At 41.6% G+C, this 20,940-nt stretch overlaps 2 protein-coding genes across 3 annotated transcripts in view; one reads left to right on the forward strand and one right to left on the reverse strand.

Moving 5' to 3' along the window:
- The window catches only part of LOC137240689 (protein peste-like), a 262,876-nt gene that overhangs the window by 82,327 nt on the left and 159,609 nt on the right, over window positions 1–20,940 (reverse strand). The gene's annotated exons all lie outside the window — the stretch shown is intronic.
- The window catches only part of PLCXD (Phosphatidylinositol-specific phospholipase C X domain containing), an 82,821-nt gene that overhangs the window by 50,529 nt on the left and 11,352 nt on the right, over window positions 1–20,940 (forward strand). For both annotated transcript variants that reach the window (XM_067767266.1, XM_067767267.1), the window contains exon 3: window positions 18,532–18,805. In XM_067767266.1, the coding sequence (XP_067623367.1) occupies window positions 18,532–18,805 (274 nt within the window). The remainder of the gene's footprint in view (window positions 1–18,531; window positions 18,806–20,940) is intronic.

The following is a 20,940-nucleotide window of genomic DNA, read 5'->3' on the forward strand; positions in this document are numbered from 1 at the left end:
CAATTTAGTGATTGGTTGTAGAGCTTAGCTGAAGCAGTGAGTACAGTAGTTAGCTTAGTGCCAACTAACACTCGCATGATTAATACACATATAGCTGAAAATTCGTGCTCAGGAAAAACAAAAAATCTAATCAAGTTAATAAGTGGCCTATTTGCAAAGGAGGTGAGCATAAAGTAGCGCAATGTGAATCATTCCAAAACCTCACACTTCAACGCAAGTGGGATGCAGTGAAGGCAAACAACCTTTGTCGACAATGCCTTAACTCGCATAGACGTGAATTTTATTTCAAAAGGATATGCGGTAAGGATGGGTGCACATTCAAGCATCATCCTTTGCTTCATAAATCGGTAAGCCAAGTTGAACCAGTTAGCACAGCAACTGATGTCTCAGACGCACCGGTTAATACCCACTGCGATGGCAACGAAAGCAAGCAACCATTATTTAGAATAGTGCCAATCCACGTTTATTCCGAAAATAAAATATACAACAGTTTTGCATTTTTAGACGAGGGCTCGTCCGTTACATTGATGGAAAGAAAGGTATTTGATGAACTCGGTTTGGACGGCGACAATGATCCTTTATGTCTAAAATGGACAGGGAATACAACGCGCGTTGAAGCCAACTCTAAAAGAGTAACAATCCAAGTTTCGAGTACTACAAATGTTCGAAAGTATACTTTAAAAAATATCCACACCGTTGATCACCTCGGTCTACCACCGCAATCAATTAACATTTCTGAGCTGCAGAAAATGTACCCATATCTAGCAGACCTACCCATTGCGTCGTATAGGAACGTAAAACCATCAATTTTAATCGGCGTGGACAATTGGAGATTGGCAGTTCCACTAAAAATAAAGGAAGGAACCTGGTCACAGCGAATAGCTTCAAAAACACGCTTGGGATGGACCCTTCAAGGATGCGATGCTGAACGTAGACCAGAATACCAACTAAACATACACACATGGGACTGCGAAAAAAGGTACGACGAGTTACATGAAATGGTAAGTGATTTCTTCAAAATAGAATCCCCTAGACCCACTCATATAATGTCCAAAGATGACGCAAAGGCAGTAAGCATTATGAACAATACGTGCCAAAAGGTTGGCAACTGCTTCGAAATAGGATTATTATGGCGTGATTGTAACGCCGTTTTGCCTGATAGTTATGCATATGCGAAACGTCGACTAGATTGTTTAAGCAAGAAATTCATTAAAGACACTAACTTGGAATCTACTATCCAAAACCAAATAGATAACCTGATTGCGAAGGGCTACGCAAAGAGGCTTACAGACAACGAAATTTCGTCACCTGGTGGTAAGATATGGTACTTGCCAATATTCATAGTAACTAACCCAAACAAGCCAGGGAAAATTCGAATGGTATGGGACGCAGCTGCGAAGGTAAATGGATTTTCACTTAATGATTTTCTGCTTAGCGGCCCGGATTTGCTAAATTCTTTAGTCGAGATTTTATTATCATTTAGAGTTGGTAGAGTTGCTATATGTGGAGATATCGCGGAGATGTTTCACCGCATTAACATTCGCAATAGCGACATGCACGTTCAGAGATTTTTATGGTATGATAAATTTGATGACTCTCAAAAGCCAAGCGTATATGTTATGCAAGCGATGACTTTTGGACTTAATTGCGCGCCCTGCATTGCCCACTTTGTTCGCGACAAAAAGGAAGAAAGCTTTAGCGTGAATATCCTTGTGCAGTGGAAGCCGTGAAACATAATCACTACGTGGACGACTATATCGACAGCGCAGAGGATGCAGAAACCGGCGTGGCACTAGCACGACAAGTGCAAAGAATACACGAAATCGCTGGGTTTAAACTTCGAAGTTGGTCATCAAATTTAGTAGACGTATTACAGCAACTCAATGAAAACTCTGCTACGACTCAAGCAGCTAAGGAATTGGAAAGTTCTTTGAATGTTTTGGGATCCCACATGCGACAGTTTTAAATACATATTGTAACGAATTTGCTGCAAATCCTCTTATTTGCAATCCTCTGCTAAGTTCGAATCACTAGACTGTTGAATAAATAACTCCAATATTGAATAATGGAAAAATGGCCTTTATTAAAGTACTTCACAATAACACTTATACTTTGCTACTCGCTGGCTTAATAACCAAACTGATTGATAACTCAAATGAAACTCTACTATTGGCCGCCAGATCGCGTGCTTAATCAAACTGATAGCTCAACTCAAACTGAATTACTTTTTACTCGCTTGTGCCGCTTTTATAGTTTACGCTGCATACATCTAGGCTCTTCTATTTCCAGAACTTACCAACTATTTCGAGTGTTTATAGTTCTCATATGGTTTCTACTTGTTTACAATTTTCTACTTTTCAGCGTCTCTCAGATGTATGTGAGATTGTAGTTTACAGTCTCTCGCACACACATAGGCGTATAAGTAAATGCATCTGTGTGTGACATCCCTCGGCTGCCTTATATATGTGTATACATGATTTGATTATTGACGTAAACATCGCTTAGCATCGCCTTAGTGATGGTATAGCTTAGTGATGCTAATATCCGTGACACTGCCCTCCACCTAAGTCTGATCGTCCCGATCAGACAAATCTCTCGATCTAAACGCTGCTAGCATCGCCAAATGTACCACTCTTCTACTCCGTGGTTTCTCAATGCTTTGTATGCGGTAGATGGTATCACTGATCTTCTTCACAACCTTGTACGGGCCTTCCCAACTGCACCGAAATTTGGATGGAACACCTTTCTGCCGGTGAGGGTTGTATAACAGTACCAAATCTCCCGCCAAGAAACATTTCGAATTATTTTCCTTGTCGTACCTGTGTTTCATCTTACTACTCATTATCCTGGATCGTTCCCTCGCACTCTGTTGCTTGACCAATGAAGAACTACTTCGCAGAGCTTGCGCTGGGCGGATTTCCTTTGCATAATCAGTATCGTTCCGACGCTTCACAACAGTAGTGTGCCTTGGCTTGAAACCACCCTTACATTCTTTCTTCGTTTCGGTACGTCCGTTAGGGCTTTTCAATGCCAGTGTTTCTCTCACAGGTACCTTCGGTTTTGATTTGTTTGGCCCATTTGTTCCATCAACCTTTACCTTTGAATTTCGTGGCCTTCGTCGAGTCTTCTCCACCAGTACCCGAATACTGCTGAACCCTATTTCCAAACTAAAGTTAAGTGACACATCTTGGTTCTCATAACGCATCACCCTTCTCTGCATATCGATCTTGATGTCTTGGTCAACCAAGAAATCCACTCCCAATATAACTTCATCAACAATCTCCGCCACAACAAATTTGTGTAGAACCATGACCTTCCCAATCAATACTTCACATATCACTTCTCCCTGAACTTGGTTATACTCGCCAGTGACCGTACGTAACTTTGCTCCAGGTAACGGTTTTACTCTCCTGTTGACCAAGTCAGATCGGATCAAGGAATGAGATGCGCCCGTATCTACAGTCAGTACTCGTTCTTTGCCATCCACATTCCCTCTGACGGTAAGACTGCTTGATTTCCTTCCAATTTGCGACACAGATATCACAGGGCATTCAATAGCTGGATCTAGCTCTCTACCTCTTACTCGCTCTTGCTCATCTCCTCCAGCTTTGCGTTTACGGCCACCCACATTGTTGGAACTATTAAGACCAAGATCGCAATGACGTGCTATGTGACCGGACTTCCAGCATTTGATAACTTTTTCACTTCGCTTTTGCGATCCTTTCAGTGCCTCCAATATTGCGTCTACCTACTCTGGCCTTTCTACTTCCACACGGCGTGCTTTGAAAACTGGCTTACACAGAAGCGACGCTGTTTCCTGAATCAGAGCTTGTGACACCGTTTCTGCGAATGTTGGATTTGGGTTTGCGTATGTAGCTCGCTTTGTTTCGACGTCCCGTATGCCATTTATAAAGCTCTGAATCTTTACCCTTTCAGTGTATTCCACGGGTGCATCCGCATTTGCAAGATGAGCCAATCTTTCAATGTCCGAAGCAAACTCCTGCAAAGTCTCGTTAGCTTTTTGGTAGCGGTTTTGCAATTCTATTTGAAATATCTGTTTCCTGTGCTCTCTTCCGTATCGCCGTTCTACAGCAGCCATCAATGCATCATAACTGTTCCGTTCGTACTCTGGAATAGTCTGTAAGATTTCGGCAGCTGGTCCTTTCAATGCCACGAAGAGTGCGGCAACTTTATCTTCCACATTCCAGTTGTTCACTGCTGCGGTCTTCTCAAACTGTAGCTTAAAGACCTGGAAAGGAACAGAACCGTCAAAGGATGGTGTTTTTACCTTTGGATTACTCGCTGAAACTGCTGGACGATTTAATTGTAACTGCTCCATACGACCCTTCAAATCATCGACTTCTGCCTGAAATTGAGCGATTTTTGCATCCTGCGCTTCCAGCTTTGATGTTACCCTTGCTTCCTGTGCTTCTAGCTGTGAAGACATTTGTGCCATCTGCAATGATAAGCGCTCCTCTTGTTCTTCCATCTTTGATGTTATCTGTGTCGACTGCGATTCCAGCTGAGATGACATTTGAGATGTTATTTCTGTCTTTTGCGATTCCAGTTGGGATGCCAATTGTGACGACATGTTGGTAGATATTTGTGATGACATTTTGGACATTTGTGCCGATATTGCAGCCAACATCATGTTCAGGTCTGTGTTCGCCATTGTCTGCGGTGTTTCATTTTTCTCTTCAATTTTTGCTGTTGTCTCGTCCTCATCAGGATAAAAGACATACTCGTCCACATCAATTCCTTCTGCTTCCATTGCCTCTCGTAGCCGTGCCTGAAGTTCGAGTTTAACGCCGCTTGTATTCAATCCACGGCTCTCCAACTCCTTCTTTAATTGCTGGATCTTCAATTCACTGAACTTTGCCATGTCCTTGTTGTCCTCTGGAATTTATTCAACAATTCCTCTTCTGACACCAATTGTAACGAATTTGCTGCAAATCCTCTTATTTGCAATCCTCTGCTAAGTTCGAATCACTAAACTGTTGAATAAATAACTCCAATATTGAATAATGGAAAAATGGCCTTTATTAAAGTACTTCACAATAACAATTATACTTTGCTACTCGCTGGCTTAATAACCAAACTGATTGATAACTCAAATGAAACTCTACTATTGGCCGCCAGATCGCGTGCTTAATCAAACTGATAGCTGAACTCAAACTGAATTACTTTTTACTCGCTTGTGCCGCTTTTATAGTTTGCGCTGCATACATCTAGGCTCTTCTATTTCCAGAACTTACCAACTATTTCGAGTGATTATAGTTCTCATATAGTTTCTACTTGTTTACAATTTTCTACTTTTCAGCGTCTCTCAGATGTATGTGAGTTTGTAGTTTACAGTCTCTCGCACACACATAGGCGTATAAGTAAATGCATCTGTGTGTGACATCTCTCGGCTGCCTTATATATGTGTATACATGATTTGATTATTGACGTAAACATCGCTTAGCATCGCCTTAGTGATGGTATAGCTTAGTGATGCTAATATCCGTGACAATATGTCGCTTTGCAAGACTTCGTCGTGACGTTATTAATCAGCCCCTTGTACCTACAAAGAGGGAGGCTTTACAAGTTTTAATGTCCATTTTTGATCCCTTGGGTTTTGTAAGTTGCTATACCATAGGACTAAAAATTCTTTTACAGGATGTCTGGCGCTCTGGTATCTCTTGGGATGAACCATTTAACGAGAAGCTGTACGAAAAGTGGTGCGAATGGAAAAGTTGTATGCCGTCGATTGCAGCAGTCGAAATACCGCGATGCTACTCCATACATTTGAAAGATGCAGATGACGGCCAATTACATACCTTTGTTGACGCTGGAGAAAGCGCATACACAACTGCGAGTACGAAAGGAATAGAAAGGAAAGAATATAACAACGACACTAGTAGCGGCGAAATCAAAAGTCGCACCGTTAAAGCCTCTATCCATTCCAAGGTGAGAGTTGCAGGCTACAGTTATCGGGGTCAGACTAGCGAATGTTGTCAGTAAAGTCAACTGCATAGGAATAACGTCAAAGTTTTATTGGTCGGACTCAAAAACGGTCTTGCGATGGCTTCGTATGGATCCAAAAAATTTTCATCAATATGTTATGCACCGAATAGGGGAGATTCTCGAGGATACAAATGCGAAGCAATGGCAATGGGTACCATCAAAATTGAACTCTGCGGACTTGGGAACAAAGGTCTCTGCAAGGGACGCATATCAAACGTGTTTCAGTGGTCCAGAGTTTTTAATGTCAAATCCGACAACATGGCCGAAATTCGACGACGTAGATCAAGCTCCCCCTCTAATTTTTTGAGGTAGGTTGCTTTTTGTGTGGCTTTCCACCAAACAAGAACTCCATAGTATAGGATAGGGCTTACAATCGCTGTATAAACCCAATAAGAAAGAGAGGGCGATAAGCCCCACGTACACCCCAGCATTCTTTTACATGCATAAAGTGCCGTTGAAGCCTTCTTCACCCTCTCATCCACGTTAAGCTTCCATGACAGCTTACTGTCTAGGATGATTCCTAGATACTTTGTGCAAGGTTTCCCCTGTAGGGTCACCCCTCCTAACTTAAGCCTGATCCAATTTGGGACCTTGGACCTCTTTGTAAACAAGATCATATCCGTCTTATCCGCGTTGACTTTCAACCCGACATTTGATGCCCAGGTATGAATATCCCGAAGCGCCCGATCCATCAAAGAGCTAATCTTTGGAAGGCACTTTCCACTTATGACAATTACAACGTCAACCGCGTAAGCCGTAAGCTTTACGGGTCCCTCATCAAATCGCCTGAGCAGTTGGTTGATGACCAGCGTCCACAGCAGAGGTGATAGCACCCCTCCCTGCGACTTTCCCCTGTCCACTGATTTCGTGGCCTCGTACAATCCCCATTGTGATGTAATCTTCCTGCAATTTAACATGCAGCCGATCCATCTGGTTAAGACTGGATGTACTTTAATGTAATTAAGACCATCCATAATCGCCCATTTAGAGACATTATTGAAAGCCTCGGCAATGTCTAAGAAGACTACTAGGGCATATTCCTTATATTCCAGGGCTTTCTCTACGCTTATTACTACCCTATGCAATGCGGTGTCTACCGACTTGCCTTTGGTGTACGCATGTTGTGTTGTGGAGAACAGCTTTTCATCCACGTTGGACTTTATGTACACATCTATCAGCCTCTCAAAGGTTTTGAGCAAAAATGATGTTAAGCTAATGGGTCTATAATCTCGACAGAGATTCCCGCCTTTAGTAGGAAAGCTACACGAGCAGTTCTCCAAGAGTGCGGTACATGATTCATTCTTATGCACCCATCGAATATTATTTTAAGCCATTCCACGACCGCCCTACTTGAAACTTGTAGCATGGCCGGGAATATACCATCTGGGCCCGGCGATTTAAACTTAGAAAACGTCTTCACTGCCCACTCGATCTTGGTATCGGTCACCAAGCCCGGTACTACCCGCTCCGTGATCGAAATGTGAGTGCTGTCCGCTGGCTCTTCTAAACCATCTCCCGATGGGAAATGTGTATCGAGAAGCACCTCAAGAGATTCCTCACTATTACGTGACCATTCCCCGTTCTCTTTCTTTATTAGTCCCTGGACTATATTTCCCATTGCTAGGACTTTTCTCAACCGTGCTGTTTCGCTGGAGCACTCTATGTCGGTACAGAAACTTTTCCATGAGATTCTCTTCGCCCAAAATATTGCTGGATGTTGGACCAATATATTGTAACGAATTTACTGCAATTCCCCTTATTTGCAATCTTTTGCTAACGTTCGTATCGCTAAACTGTTGAATAAATAACTCCAATATTGAATAATGGAAAAATGGCCTTTATTAAAGCACTTCACAATAACACTTATACTTTGCAACTAGCTTGCTTAATAACCAAACTGACTGATTGCTTAAATGAAACTGATCTATTGCCCGACAGATTGCGTGCTTAATCAAAAACTGCTTGTAGCGCCTCTACCGCTGGTCCTTTTATACTCTGTGATTTCCTCGTGGCATCTTCTAGGCGCTTCCAGAATTTACTAGTTAGTTATAAATTTCTCAGCTACAACTACAGATGTATAATTTTTATAGCTTCTCTCATACCCCATGCGCTTGCATGTGTGAGCGGCACTTCCACAATCACAGTTGCGTACCTTTAGGAGCATTTCAGATAACATATCTGCATGTGCTTGTGCGTTGCTTCTCCGCCGCGTGCACGCGTATGTGTAGACATAATGATTGAATTATTGATGTGAATTCACGTCACTGCTTAGCATCGGCCTAGATATGGCAGTACCCCTTAGTGCCGCCAACATTCGTAACACTGCCCTCCATCTAAGTCTGATCGTCCCGATCAGACAAATTTCTCGATCTAAACGTTGCCAGCCTTTCCAAGTGGACCACTTTCATTTTGGTTCGTGGTTTACCGATGGTTTGTATGCGGTACACTACGTCGTTGATCCGTTTTACAACTTTGTATCGGCCTTCCCAATTACATTGCAATTTCGGTGACAAACCTTTTTTACGTTGTGGGTTGTACAACAGCACCAAATCTCCTTCCTGAAAACCTTCCGAATTAATTGCTTTATCGTATCTGGCTTTCATCTTGTCACTCATAATCTTTGTTCGTTGCCTTATCAGATCATGTATTTCTCTTAGCTGTTCTTCCAAATCACCAGTGGATTTCTTGACATTTCTCTCCGCATTGGCATCTATCCCAAACTTCAAATCAGCTGGCAGTCTATGGTCATTGCCAAAAATTGCTTTTGCAGGGGTTTGGCTCGTTGTCTCATGCACTGCTGATCGGTAAGCCATCAAGAATAATGGTATGCGGGTATCCCACTCTTTATGGTACTTGTCTACTATTTTCCGTAAGTGCTCCTCCAATGTTCTATTGAATCGTTCTACCATACCATCGGATTGAGGATGCAATGCAGTTGTCCGTGTTTTTCGAATGCCCAATGCTTTACACATTTCCTAGAACATAGCTGATTCGAAATTCCTGCCTTGATCAGAACGTAACTCCATTGGTACACCATACCTTGCAACCCAATTATTTATAAACACTTCTGCTACAGTTTCCGCTTCTTGATTTGGGATTGGGTATACCTCTGACCATTTGCTGAAATAATCCATAACCACCAGTACATATTTGTTTCCGCAGTTGCTAGTAGGAAATGGACCTGCGACATACATAGCGATCCTTTCAAATGGCGCACATGAGTTATATTGCTTCATCTGGCCATGACTTCGGGTTTTGGGCCCTTTCGCTCTGCTGCAAATCTCGCAGTTCGCAATCCACTCAGTGACCGACTGACAGCAACCAACCCAATAGAATCTGTGTTTAATCTTCTCGAGCGTCTTCGTGACTCCAAGATGACTTCCGCTTGCACCATTATGCAGCTCGCTGAGCACGTCAGGAATCCTCTTTCTGGGAACAACTATCAGTTTCTTTTTTCTTTGACCATTCTCACTCTCCCATGCTCGATGCAAGCAACCGGATATCAATTCTAAACTATTCGACTGTGCCCAATATGACTTCGCAATGGGACTCTCTGCTGACATCTCTTCTCTGTTTGGTCTTTCGTTTCGTTCCAGCCCTTGCATAACACGTGACAGATCTGCATCTTCTAGCTGACACTTTCTTAGCTGTTCCTTGTCCCATTCATCTGTACATGTTATAGTCATTAGCCGGACATCTATAATGCCTTCTTTAGCCTCGGCCTTTGAACAGTGCTTGCATTCCTAACTACATGGTCTTCGTGACATTGCATCAGCATTTCCATGGGTACTACCTTTTCGATGCTCAATGGAAAAGTCATAGCTTTGTAGTCGCTTGATCCACCGTGCCGATCGTCCTTCCGGATTACGGAACTGCAGAAGCCATTTCAACGCTGCGTGATCTGTCCTGACGCGGAATCGCTGGCCGTAGAGGTATTTGTGGAAATGTTTAATGCACTCTATCAATTCCAACAGCTCTCTCCGTGTAACGCAATAGTTCCTCTCTGGTTTTCCAATTGAACGGCTGTAATATGCAACTACCTTCTCCCGTCCATCGACCAGTTGTGATAAAACGCCTCCTATAGCATATCCGCTCGCATCTGTATCTAGAATAAACGTTGCTCCTGGAATCGGATATGCCAACATTGGGGCAGTGCACAAACGCTCTTTCAATGTTTGGAAAGCTACTTCTTGCTCCTTCTTCCATTCAAAAGCTTTATTTTTTTCCTTGTTAGCTCGTGTAGGCTATGGGCTACGCTGGCAAAATTTGGTACAAATCGGCAGTAATATGTGCACAGCCCAAGGAAACTTCTCAATTCATGCAGAATCTGTGGTCTTGGCCAATCCTTTACTGCCTCTATCTTTTCATTCGCTGTACGGATACCTTCTGTCGTTACCTTGTGACTCAAATAATTTACTTCCTTTTTAAACAGCGCACACTTTTTGGGACTTAGTTTCAGACCAGCGCCAGTTATTCTCTGGAAAACTTCCTCCAAGTTTTTAAGATGCTCATCGAAGTTCTTGCCCAATACGATGATGTCGTCCAGGTATACCAAGCATGGTTTCCAATGCAGTCCTTTCAATACCTGATCCATGAGTCTCTCCAAAGTAGCTGGTGCATTACAAAGTCCAAAAGGCATTACTGTAAATTGCCAAAGACCATCTCCGACGCTAAAGCTGTTTTTTCTTTGTCTTCCTCCTTCACCTCCACTTGCCAGTAGCCAATTTCCAGGCCAATATGGAAAACTATTTCGTACCAGAGAGCGAGTCCATAGTGTCGTCAATTCTTGGCAATGGATAGCTATCCTTTTTCGTGACGTCGTTCAACTTGCGGTAGTCCACGCAAAATCTCATTTTCCCATCCTTCTTAACAAGTACCACCGGTGAGCTCTATGGACTAGCTGATGGTTCGATGACGCCGCTGTTGCTCATTTCTTGTATGATTTGACTCACAACTTCCCGTCCTCTCCCGTGGCTGTACGTAATCTTGCTCCAAGCAATGGTCTTATCTTTTTGTTGACTAAATCCGCTCGAATGATGTAATGGGATGCACCCGTATCTACAGTCAGTAAACGTTCCTTTCCATCCACATGTCCTGCAACAGCAAGATTGCTCAATCTTCTTCCAATCTGCGAAATAGAGATTATGGGGCATTCAATTGTGGGAGCCAGCTGTTACCCCTTGCGGCTGACTCGATTTAGTTTAACGATTGAGTGGTCTTGGAGATTTGCTCATCTTCTTCTGCTCTGCGTTTACGACCACCCACATTGTTGGGACTGTTAGGGTTGGTATTGCAATAACGCGAAATATGCCCTGGCTTTCCACACTTAAAGCATTTGACTGCATCATTATTCTTCTGCTGCGTACCCTTCAATGCTTCGAAAATTGCGTCTACCCAGTCTGGCCTTTCCACTTCCACGCGATGAGCTTTGTACGCTGGCTTACTCAAAAGTGAGGCTGTTTCTTGAGTCAGTGCATGCGATACCGTTTCAGCAAATGTTAGTTTTGGATTCGCATATGTAGCCCGCTTCGTTTCCACATCTCGTATGCCATTTATGAAACTCTGGATTTTTACCCTTTCAGTGTATTCCACGGGTGCGTCCGCATTCGCAAGATGAGCCAATATTTCAATATTTGAAGCAAACTCCTGCAATGTCTCATTTGCTTTTTGGTAGCGGTTTTGCAACTCAATTTGGAATATCTGTTTTCTATACTCGCTTCCATAACGTCGTTCTACAGCAGCCATCAATGCTTCATAGTTGTTCCGCTCTCCTTCGGGAATCGTCTGTAGGATTTCGGCTGCTGGCCCCTTCAATGCCACGAACAGTGCAGCAACTTTATCTTCCGCATTCCAGTTGTTCACTGCTGCGGTCTTCTCAAACTGTAGCTTGAAGACCTGGAAAGGAACAGAACCGTCAAAGGATGGTGTTTTTACTTTTGGATTACTCGTTGAAACTGCCGGGCGATTTAGTTGTAACTGCTCCATACGACCCTTCAAATCATCGACTTATGCCTGAAATTGAGCGATTTTTGCATCCTGCGCTTCCAGCTTTGATGTTACCCCTGCTTCGTGTGCTTCTAACTGCGAAGACATTTGTGCCACCTGCAATGATAAGCACTCCTCTTGTTCTTTCATCTTGGATGTTATGCGTGTATCCTGCGATTCCAGCTGGGATGCCATATATGTCTTCTGTTCTTCCAGTTGAGTTTCCATCTTGGATGTTATACGTTTCTCCTAGGATTCCAGTTGAGATGTTATATCTGTCTTTTGCGATTCCAGTTGGGATGACACTGTCGATGTTTGAGCAGATATTGCAGCCAAAATCGTGTTCAAGTCTGTGCTGGTAACTGTCTGCGATGTTTCGTTTTTCTCTTCAATTTTTGTTGTCTCCTCGCCATCAAGATGATCGACATACTCTTCCACGTTAATTCCCTCTAATTCCATTGCCTCTCGTAGTCGTGCCCGAAGTTCGAGTTTATTGTATTCAATCCACGGCTGTCCAACTCCTTCTTCAGTTGCTGGATCTTCAATTCACTGAACTTTGCCATGTCCTTGTTGTCCTCTGGAATTTATTCAACAATTCCTCTTCTGACACCAATTTTAACGAATTTACTGCAATTCCCCTTATTTGCAACCTTTTGCTAACACAGAAACTTAATGATCTCATTTCAACTTCTAATGAAATCGTAAATTTTTTGCTTTCACACAGAAGTAGCTGCTCGATTAGTATGAAGGATAAATGTCAAGCGAATAAAATGACAATTCTATATGACAGACAATGACATTTACTTTGACAAATGACATTTTTAAGCACTGAACACACCAAAAACTAAGAAACTGAACGTGCCAACAGAGTTGCATTGGGCTTTTGATTTCATTAGGCATTCGATTAGTCACTAATGAAATAACTATAGATTCGAATTTTGTAAGGAAGATTGAGCTCAATAAGCGCCTTAATGTAGAAAACTGCCTTTATTATTCAACAAGCCGTGTGTGTGAAAATAGTATAACTCCAATATTGAATAATGGAAAAATGGCCTTTATTAAAGTACTTCACAATAACACTTATACTTTGCAACTAGCTTGCTTAATAACCAAACTGACTGATAGCTTAAATGAAACTGATCTATTGCCCGACAGATTGCGTGCTTAATCAAAAACTGCTTGTAGCGCCTCTACCGCTGGTGCTTTTATACTCTGTGATTTCCTCGTGGCATCTTCTAGGCGCTTCCAGAATTTACTAGTTAGTTATAAATTTCTCAGCTACAACTACAGATGTATAATTTTTATAGCTTCTCTCATACCCCATGCGTTTGTATGTGTGAGCGACACTTCGACGATCACAATTGCATACCTCTAGGAGAATTTCAGATAAGATATCTGCATGTGCTTGTGCGTTGCTTCTCCGCCGCGTGCACGCGTATGTGTAGACATAATTATTGAATTATTGATGTGAATTCACGTCACTGCTTAGCATCGGCAGGCGCTATTTTGTAGTTTCGCAAATAAACAACAGATGTTTGAATGTAAACCCAAGTGATTTTTCAAACCCTTCTCATACGTACATATATCCTCAACTTAAGTATGAGGTGAGGATCATTTCAAAGGAGTGTTTAAACTACTGGAACCTAATAAAGGATTTTGCATCACTGATTTCGCTTATTCTTTCAGCCAATCGCAATATAATTTTTTTTTTAAATCGGCACCTTTTTTGGGTAATTTGCTTTTTTTACCAACTTGAGGACAATTTGAAAACATGTTCGCCTTGGGTCATTTTATTTGAATTCATTGTTCCTTCTTAATTTTTTTAAAAATTATGCAAAGTGAGCATTTAAATTTTTTATATAACTTTATTTTAGTGTTTTGTTTTAATAACTTGGTGAATTGGGTTTGCATCATCCGTGTTAAATTGGTATTGAAAGCGACTGTTTTTTAAATAACTTTTGAGTGGGTGGAAAGGATTAAATTTCGCAATGGGATTCTTATAACTGGCAGTGATGCGCAGCCGCTGATACCACTTTCGACCATATCCGACCAATTTTCGACATGAACAATAAATGGCCTAAACGAGTAGAAAATATAGTAACGCGCGGCGGCGGCGTGCAAAAAACGACCAAAATCGGCGGCGCTGGCGGCGTTTATCTCTAATACCTATTCGATTTGCCTGAAATTTGGTATATAAATTTGCCTATATTAGTATTTACGATCCTTTTTTCCGGGAAGTAGACCAGGGACTGGGACTGGGATTAGGATTAGGACTTGGACAGAGACTCGGAGTGGAACTGGGACTCGGAATGGGAATGGAACAAAATACATACCACCCTCGGGACTGGCAATAAGGGATGAAGAAGAATGAGAAGAACTTGAGAGCAGAAAAAAGAGGGAAGGAGAAGGAGACTGAGAGAGAGATAGCGTGAGATGAAGATAGAGATAGATGAAGCGAAAAAGACGGAGGGGGTAGTGAATAAAAGGATTAAGAAAAAGTGAAGAGGGGGGAGGGCAGAGTTAGACGGAAAAAGTTTATTAAAATGTATGCAGATAGACCAAATTTAGGGCAGAAAAAAAGTATGACAGTATCGTCAGATTTTTGATATGTGCTGCGGCTATTACTCTTTACTAGCAGTGGGAGTAGGAGTAAGCTATTCCGCTTGTTTGCTAGTACGCTTGTACATATGTTTCTACGTTACGCCTCTGACTAGGACTAAGATGAAAGCTACGTCTACGACTATGTCATAGATATTATTCATGTTGTTTTGCGCCTTTACGGTAATACGCTACTACGGATTACGCCAATACGACCAAACGATTAAACGTTAATTTAGAGCTTTAACACTGTAACACTATTAAGCTGATGCGGATACTGTTTCACGTTTATACGCTGTTAAGCTTACGTTATACGCGTCTACGTTTCCATTACTTTAGAACGATGGGTGTACACGTGTATCGCGTCATCTGCCATTTATTCGCCAACTTTCCACCACTATTGTGCCCCTAAGAGTTCCATCGAAGCAGGTATGAAATTATGTAGTTTGTTCGACCAGTATTTTATGACACCATTAAGGCCGTATAGTTTGCGCTTAAGCTGCGCCGAAGCATTGACCCTCGTTGCAGTTGACCCTCGTTGCGATATTCTTCGCCAGCAGGTCTACTGGCACACAAAGGCCGACCATCAAACAATGAATCCATAGTATGGGACAGGGATGGGCGTTATCAACAAATTTGACTAACGATTGACGAAAAAAAAAAAAAAAAATTATTCATCATTTTAAATTTCTTGATTGATGAATAAAAAGTTATTCGTCATTCAAAATATCCTGATTGATGATAATCGGTCATTCTTATTTTTGTAAATTTTGAGTAAAGAGTTGAGTTATTATTATTCTTTATTTAAAAAATTTGGAATAACAATACAATTTCAATTTTTATTCAGTTATTCAAAAACAAAAAAAAAAAAACTAAACCCTCGAGACGCCCTGAAAATATACCCATATACGTAACAAGTTCGCTTGTAGTTCTGATGTTTCTTATGGTAATATTGAGATGAGATGATGGGAGTATTCCCAGGGTTTTTGGGGTAATTTCGGAGACACCCTCTGGATCCTCCCGGGGTCTTTCGGTGTTCATTTTGGGGTCATTTCGGGACTCCCTCGGGATCATTTGGGGGTCGTTCTGGGATGGTTTTGGGGACTCCACCGGGGTCATTTGTGGGCATTCCGGGATGGTTTTGGGGACTCCTTCGGGGTCATTTTGTGGTAATTCCGGAATGGTTTTGTGGATTCCCTCGGGGTCATTCCGGGATGGTTTTGGGGACTTCCTCGGGGTCATTTGGGGTCATTCCGGGATGGTTTTGGGGACTCTCTCGAGTCATTTGGGGTCATTCCGGGATGGTTTTGCAGACTCCTCCAGGGTAATTTGGGGGTTATTCCGGGATGGTTTTGGGAAATCCCTCGGGGTCATTCCGGGATAGTTTTGGGGACTCCACGGGGGTCATTTCGGGTTCATTCCGGGATGGTTTTGGGGACTTCTACGGGGTCATTTGTGTGTCATTCCGGGATGGTTTTGGGGATTCCCTCGGGGTCATTTGGGGTCATTCCGGGATGGTTTTGGGGACTCCCTCGGGGTCATTCGGGAGTCATTCCGGGATAGTTTTGGGTTCTCCCCGGGAGTCATTTGGTGTCATTCCAGGTTGGTTTTTGGGACTCCTACGGGGTCATTCCGGAATGGGGGTCATTCCGGGGAGTCCACAAAACTATCCCGGAATGACCCCGAGGGAGTACCCAAAACCATCTCAGAATGACCCCTAAATGACCCCGAGGGAGTCCCCAAAAAGATTCCTGAATGACCCATAAATTACCCCGACGGAGTCCCCAAAACCATCCCAGAACGACCCCAGATGACCCCGAGGGAGTCCCGAAATTACCCCCAAATGAACCCCGAAAGACCCCGGGAGGATCCAGTGGGTGTCCCCGAAATTACCCCAAAATCCCTGGGAATTCATTCATTTCATTCATTTATTTATTTAATGCACATATAAGACATGGTCTTTTACAGTGTCATATTTGAAATGTTTACTTAATACTAGTACAAATTTATTACTTATTTATATATTTAATATTAGTTACTGACAGAGCGAGATTCAAAAAGTGAGATGAAGTAAGACAAAAGCATTGATATTTTTCATAAGTTCATTAACAAAGGATCTGGTGTACAGCTAACTTGAAGCGCTTAGGATTTAGTTCTGACTTTATTTTATTAGGCAACGCATTCCACAATTGCACAGCTCTAACGAAAAACATTCTGGATGTCACCGAGTACTTAAAGTGCGGTATAATAAGGTTGCAAGTACGAGTTGACCGCGCAAACGAAAGCTTCGAAAACAGACATTCTGCGGAACGCGAGTAAATAATTTTATGTATAAAAAATAGTAGACGGCGATCAAAGAACGAAGATAAACTACATTCAAGAATCGTTCTTGAGAAGCTGAAAATATGATCGTATTTCCTTTTAAGAAAAATATATCTGGCGCAATTATTAATTATAAGTTGATATTTCCTCATGGAACCTTTATCAAGGCAACCATATATCAGCTCATGGTACGATATTATTGGCAGTAATAGAGTTTTAACAAGTTTAAGCTTGGTATCTTCACTAATAAAACTGGCCGTTTTCCATAAATGTCTCAATATATAATATAACCTACTAATTGATGAATTTACATGATCAGCGCAAGTAAGATGCTTATTTAGTACGAATCCAAGCGTTTTAACAGTCTTCTCAAATTTCACAACATTCCCATTAAGTATTATTGGAGAAACGTCATCCAAATTATAAGAATAATGAGAAATGGCAATCGCCTGTGTTTTAGATGCACTAAGATAGAGCTTATTATTGTTAGACCATTGATTTATAGTTTTTAGGTCTTCATTTATTCGAAAAACAAGATCCTCCACTAACCCCAGAGGTATATTTGCGCATCATCAGCATAGAGATGCATAGATACATTTTGACAACATTTCTCTATGTCATTTATATACAAGCTAAATAAAATTGGACCAAGAATAGAGCCCTGAGGTACACCAGATTTCACCGGTAATGAGCTGGATTTACTACCTCTACATACTACCCTCTGATACCTGTTTGTCAAGTAGCTACTTATGAGCCTTGCAGCATCCCAACTGAAACCAAAGTATGTTTGAAGCTTATAAATAAGAATTTTGTGGCAGACAGTGTCAAAAGCCTTGGAGAAATCCAACAGTGCAAGAATTGTCAGGTCACCGTTATCAAAGAAGGCCGTAAAGGCGCCAAAACCATTTCAATATTACCATAAGAAGCATCAGAACTACAAGCGAACTTGTTACGTATATGGGTATATTTTCAGGGCATCTCGAGGGTTTATTTTTTTTGTTTTTGAATAACTGTATAAAAATTGAAATTTTATTATTATTCCAAATATTTTAAATAAGGAATAATAACTCAAATCTTTACTCAAAGTTTACAAAATTAAGAATGACCGACTATCATCAATCAGGATATTTTTGAATAACGAATAACTTTTTATCCATCAATCAAAAAATTTAAAATGATGAATGATTTTTTATTTTGATTTGTTTTATTTCAAGATGACTCAACCCTGGTATGGGATAGGCTTTACAATCGCGGTAGATCTCTAATAAAGAGAGAGGGCGACGCACATTCCAGCATTATTTTACATTCATAAAGTTCCGTCGAGGCCTTCACTCTCTCCTTTACGTTGAGCTTCCACTACAACTGACCGTCTAAAATGATTCTCTTTTCTCAGAAGGCACTATGGTGGCTTTGTTTTTCCTCTGAATACTGCACAATAGCCAAAATCAAAATAGAGTCATTGTCTTTTCTTATGTTGGTCGCCCTGATCTGCACATGTTGTAACTTACATTTTGCCGATCATAGGCTATCTAGAAGAAACTTGAATGCAAAATTGTAAGCGCTCCATATTTCCAATTAACAATTTTAGATACTAAAATTTATAAAACTTTTTACTTTAAGGTTTTGGTAAGGGACTTGGCGTTCATCGTTTACTGGTCAGTTTCCTTCAACAACATTTCGGCGATACTATCGTTCATCCATCAGCAACGTGGCGTGCTACTTTAAATGATATTTGGGGCCGACAGCAAAATGTCATTCTAGCTTACGATCTGGGCTCAATTGTTAACGAATTTCCGCATACACTTTTCAGATCGGTGGAACAACGTTGGGGCAATGTGGAAACTTGGGCAGCTTTGGAAAAGTATTTGCGGTCAATTAACACATTTGATGTGTCGTAAGTAAATTTTTTAAATATTTGTGCATTTTATATATGGGGTAAAATTCTTCATATGGTTCATATCGTACGACCAAGAGATGCCCGTACCTCCAGTAAAACGGAATGCATTTGGTTTTGTTAGATCTTACGGGTTTTTATGGGTTAAGCGGCGTTCAGACCAGGAATACTTGGAGAGCATTTGTAAGGGGGTAGCTGGGGTAGCACTCAGCCAATCTAGAGTCGAGAAGGCACCTATTTCCTTTCTAAATGAGTACACGTTTTGTTGGTGTTATTTGGTTCAGACGTACGCACATACACACCGTGGCGAAGAGTTGACCAAGTTATAATGTTGTAAGGGGAAAGTATCCACCCCTGATTGATGGAACGGATGACAGGCGTAGGGTCGATGGATAGAGTCCGGCTGCTGGTGGAATGGGTGCCAGGCGTGTCAACGGTGTATCGGTTAACGGACACCTTGCTGGTTTAATCGGTGATCGGTAACTGCAAACCCAATCACAGTGGACTAGAGTTCCATCGACCAGTAGAGAGTGTTAGAATAATTAATATAAAACAGGTGATTGGTGGAGTTCATGTCTTGGGGTATAATGGCTCCACCCGATGCAGCAGTGGATCGATTTCCAAGCAACCAGTGGTTAGTAAAATCGATACTCGGCGGGTCGTTGATGAGGAATCGGTGGGAATATGATTTGTGAATCGGCGATGACGAATCGGTTCATCGACTCCTAAGCAACCGGTGGTTGGTGGAATTGATGCCCGGCAAGTTGTAAATGACAAAAAAATTAGTGGGACACAAAAAACTTGGTGCGCGACCGAGGTCAACTACTGATATAAAATGGTGTGCCTGTGCAATATAAGAGAATTGCATTTGTCCATGCAAAATATTTTCGGTACAGACTTACCTTATCGTAGGTCGCGCCTTCGATCTGCTATCAAATGTAAAGTGTTTATACTTATGTATATACATACTGTAACGAATGTTAGCAGCACTGAGCGGTGCTATCGTCTCTAAGCCGATGCTAACCAGTGACGTGAATGCACATCAATAATTCAATCATTATGTATCTACATACATAAACGAATAAATAATTGCGTCTACACATATGTGCGTATACGAGCAGCGGAGCGGCAATGCACAAACACATGCATATATCTTATTTGAGTTGTCACAAGAGAGAGCAATAATTTGTGCACGTAGTTGTGGCTGGCGATTTTGTAGCCGAACTAACTAGTAACTTCTGGAAATCGAAGAGCCTAGAAGTATGCAGCGTAAACTATAAAAGCGGGGCAGGCGAGTAAGAAGTAATTCAGTTTGATTTGAGATTTCGATTAAGCGCTATCTAGCGAGCTATAGCAGAATTATTTTGAATAGTAGAGTTTCATTTGAGCTATCAATCAGTTTGGTTATTAAGCTTGCTATTCGTTGCAAAGTATAAGTGTATTGTGAAGTACTGTAATAAAGGCCATTTTTCAATTATTCAATATTGGAGTTATTTATTCAACAGTTTAGCGATACGAACTTAGCAGAGGGTTGCAAATAAGAGGATTTGCAAGCAAATTTCGTTACAATTGGTGTCAGAAGTGGGATTGTTGAATAAATTCCAAAGGACAACAAGGACATGGCAAAGTTCAGTGAATTGAAGATCCAGCAACTAAAGAAGGAGTTGGAGACCCGTGGATTGAATACAAGCGGCGTTAAACTTGAACTTCAGGCACGGCTACGAGAGGCAATGGAAGCAGAAGGAATTGATGTGGAAGAGCATGTCTTTCATCTTGATAGCGAGGAGACAACAAAAATTGAAGAGAAAAACGAAACATCGCAGACGGTTACCAGTACAGACTTGAACATGATTTTAGCTGCAATATCTGCTCAAACATCGACAGTGTCATCTCAACTGGCAGAACAGCAAACATATATGGAATCGCAGGAGAACCGAATAACATCGAAGATTGAAGCACAGGAAACAAAAATTTCTTCACAACTTGAAGAACAGAAGACGTATATGGTATCCCAACTGGAGTCGCAGGAAACCCGTATAACATCCAAGATGGAAACGCAATTGGAAGAACAGAAGACATATATGGCATCCCAACTGGAATCGCAGGAGACACGCATAACATCAAAGATGGAAGAA

The sequence above is a fragment of the Eurosta solidaginis genome, chromosome 2, assembly GCF_040869045.1.
Source record: "Eurosta solidaginis isolate ZX-2024a chromosome 2, ASM4086904v1, whole genome shotgun sequence".
NCBI lineage: Eukaryota > Metazoa > Arthropoda > Insecta > Diptera > Tephritidae > Eurosta > Eurosta solidaginis.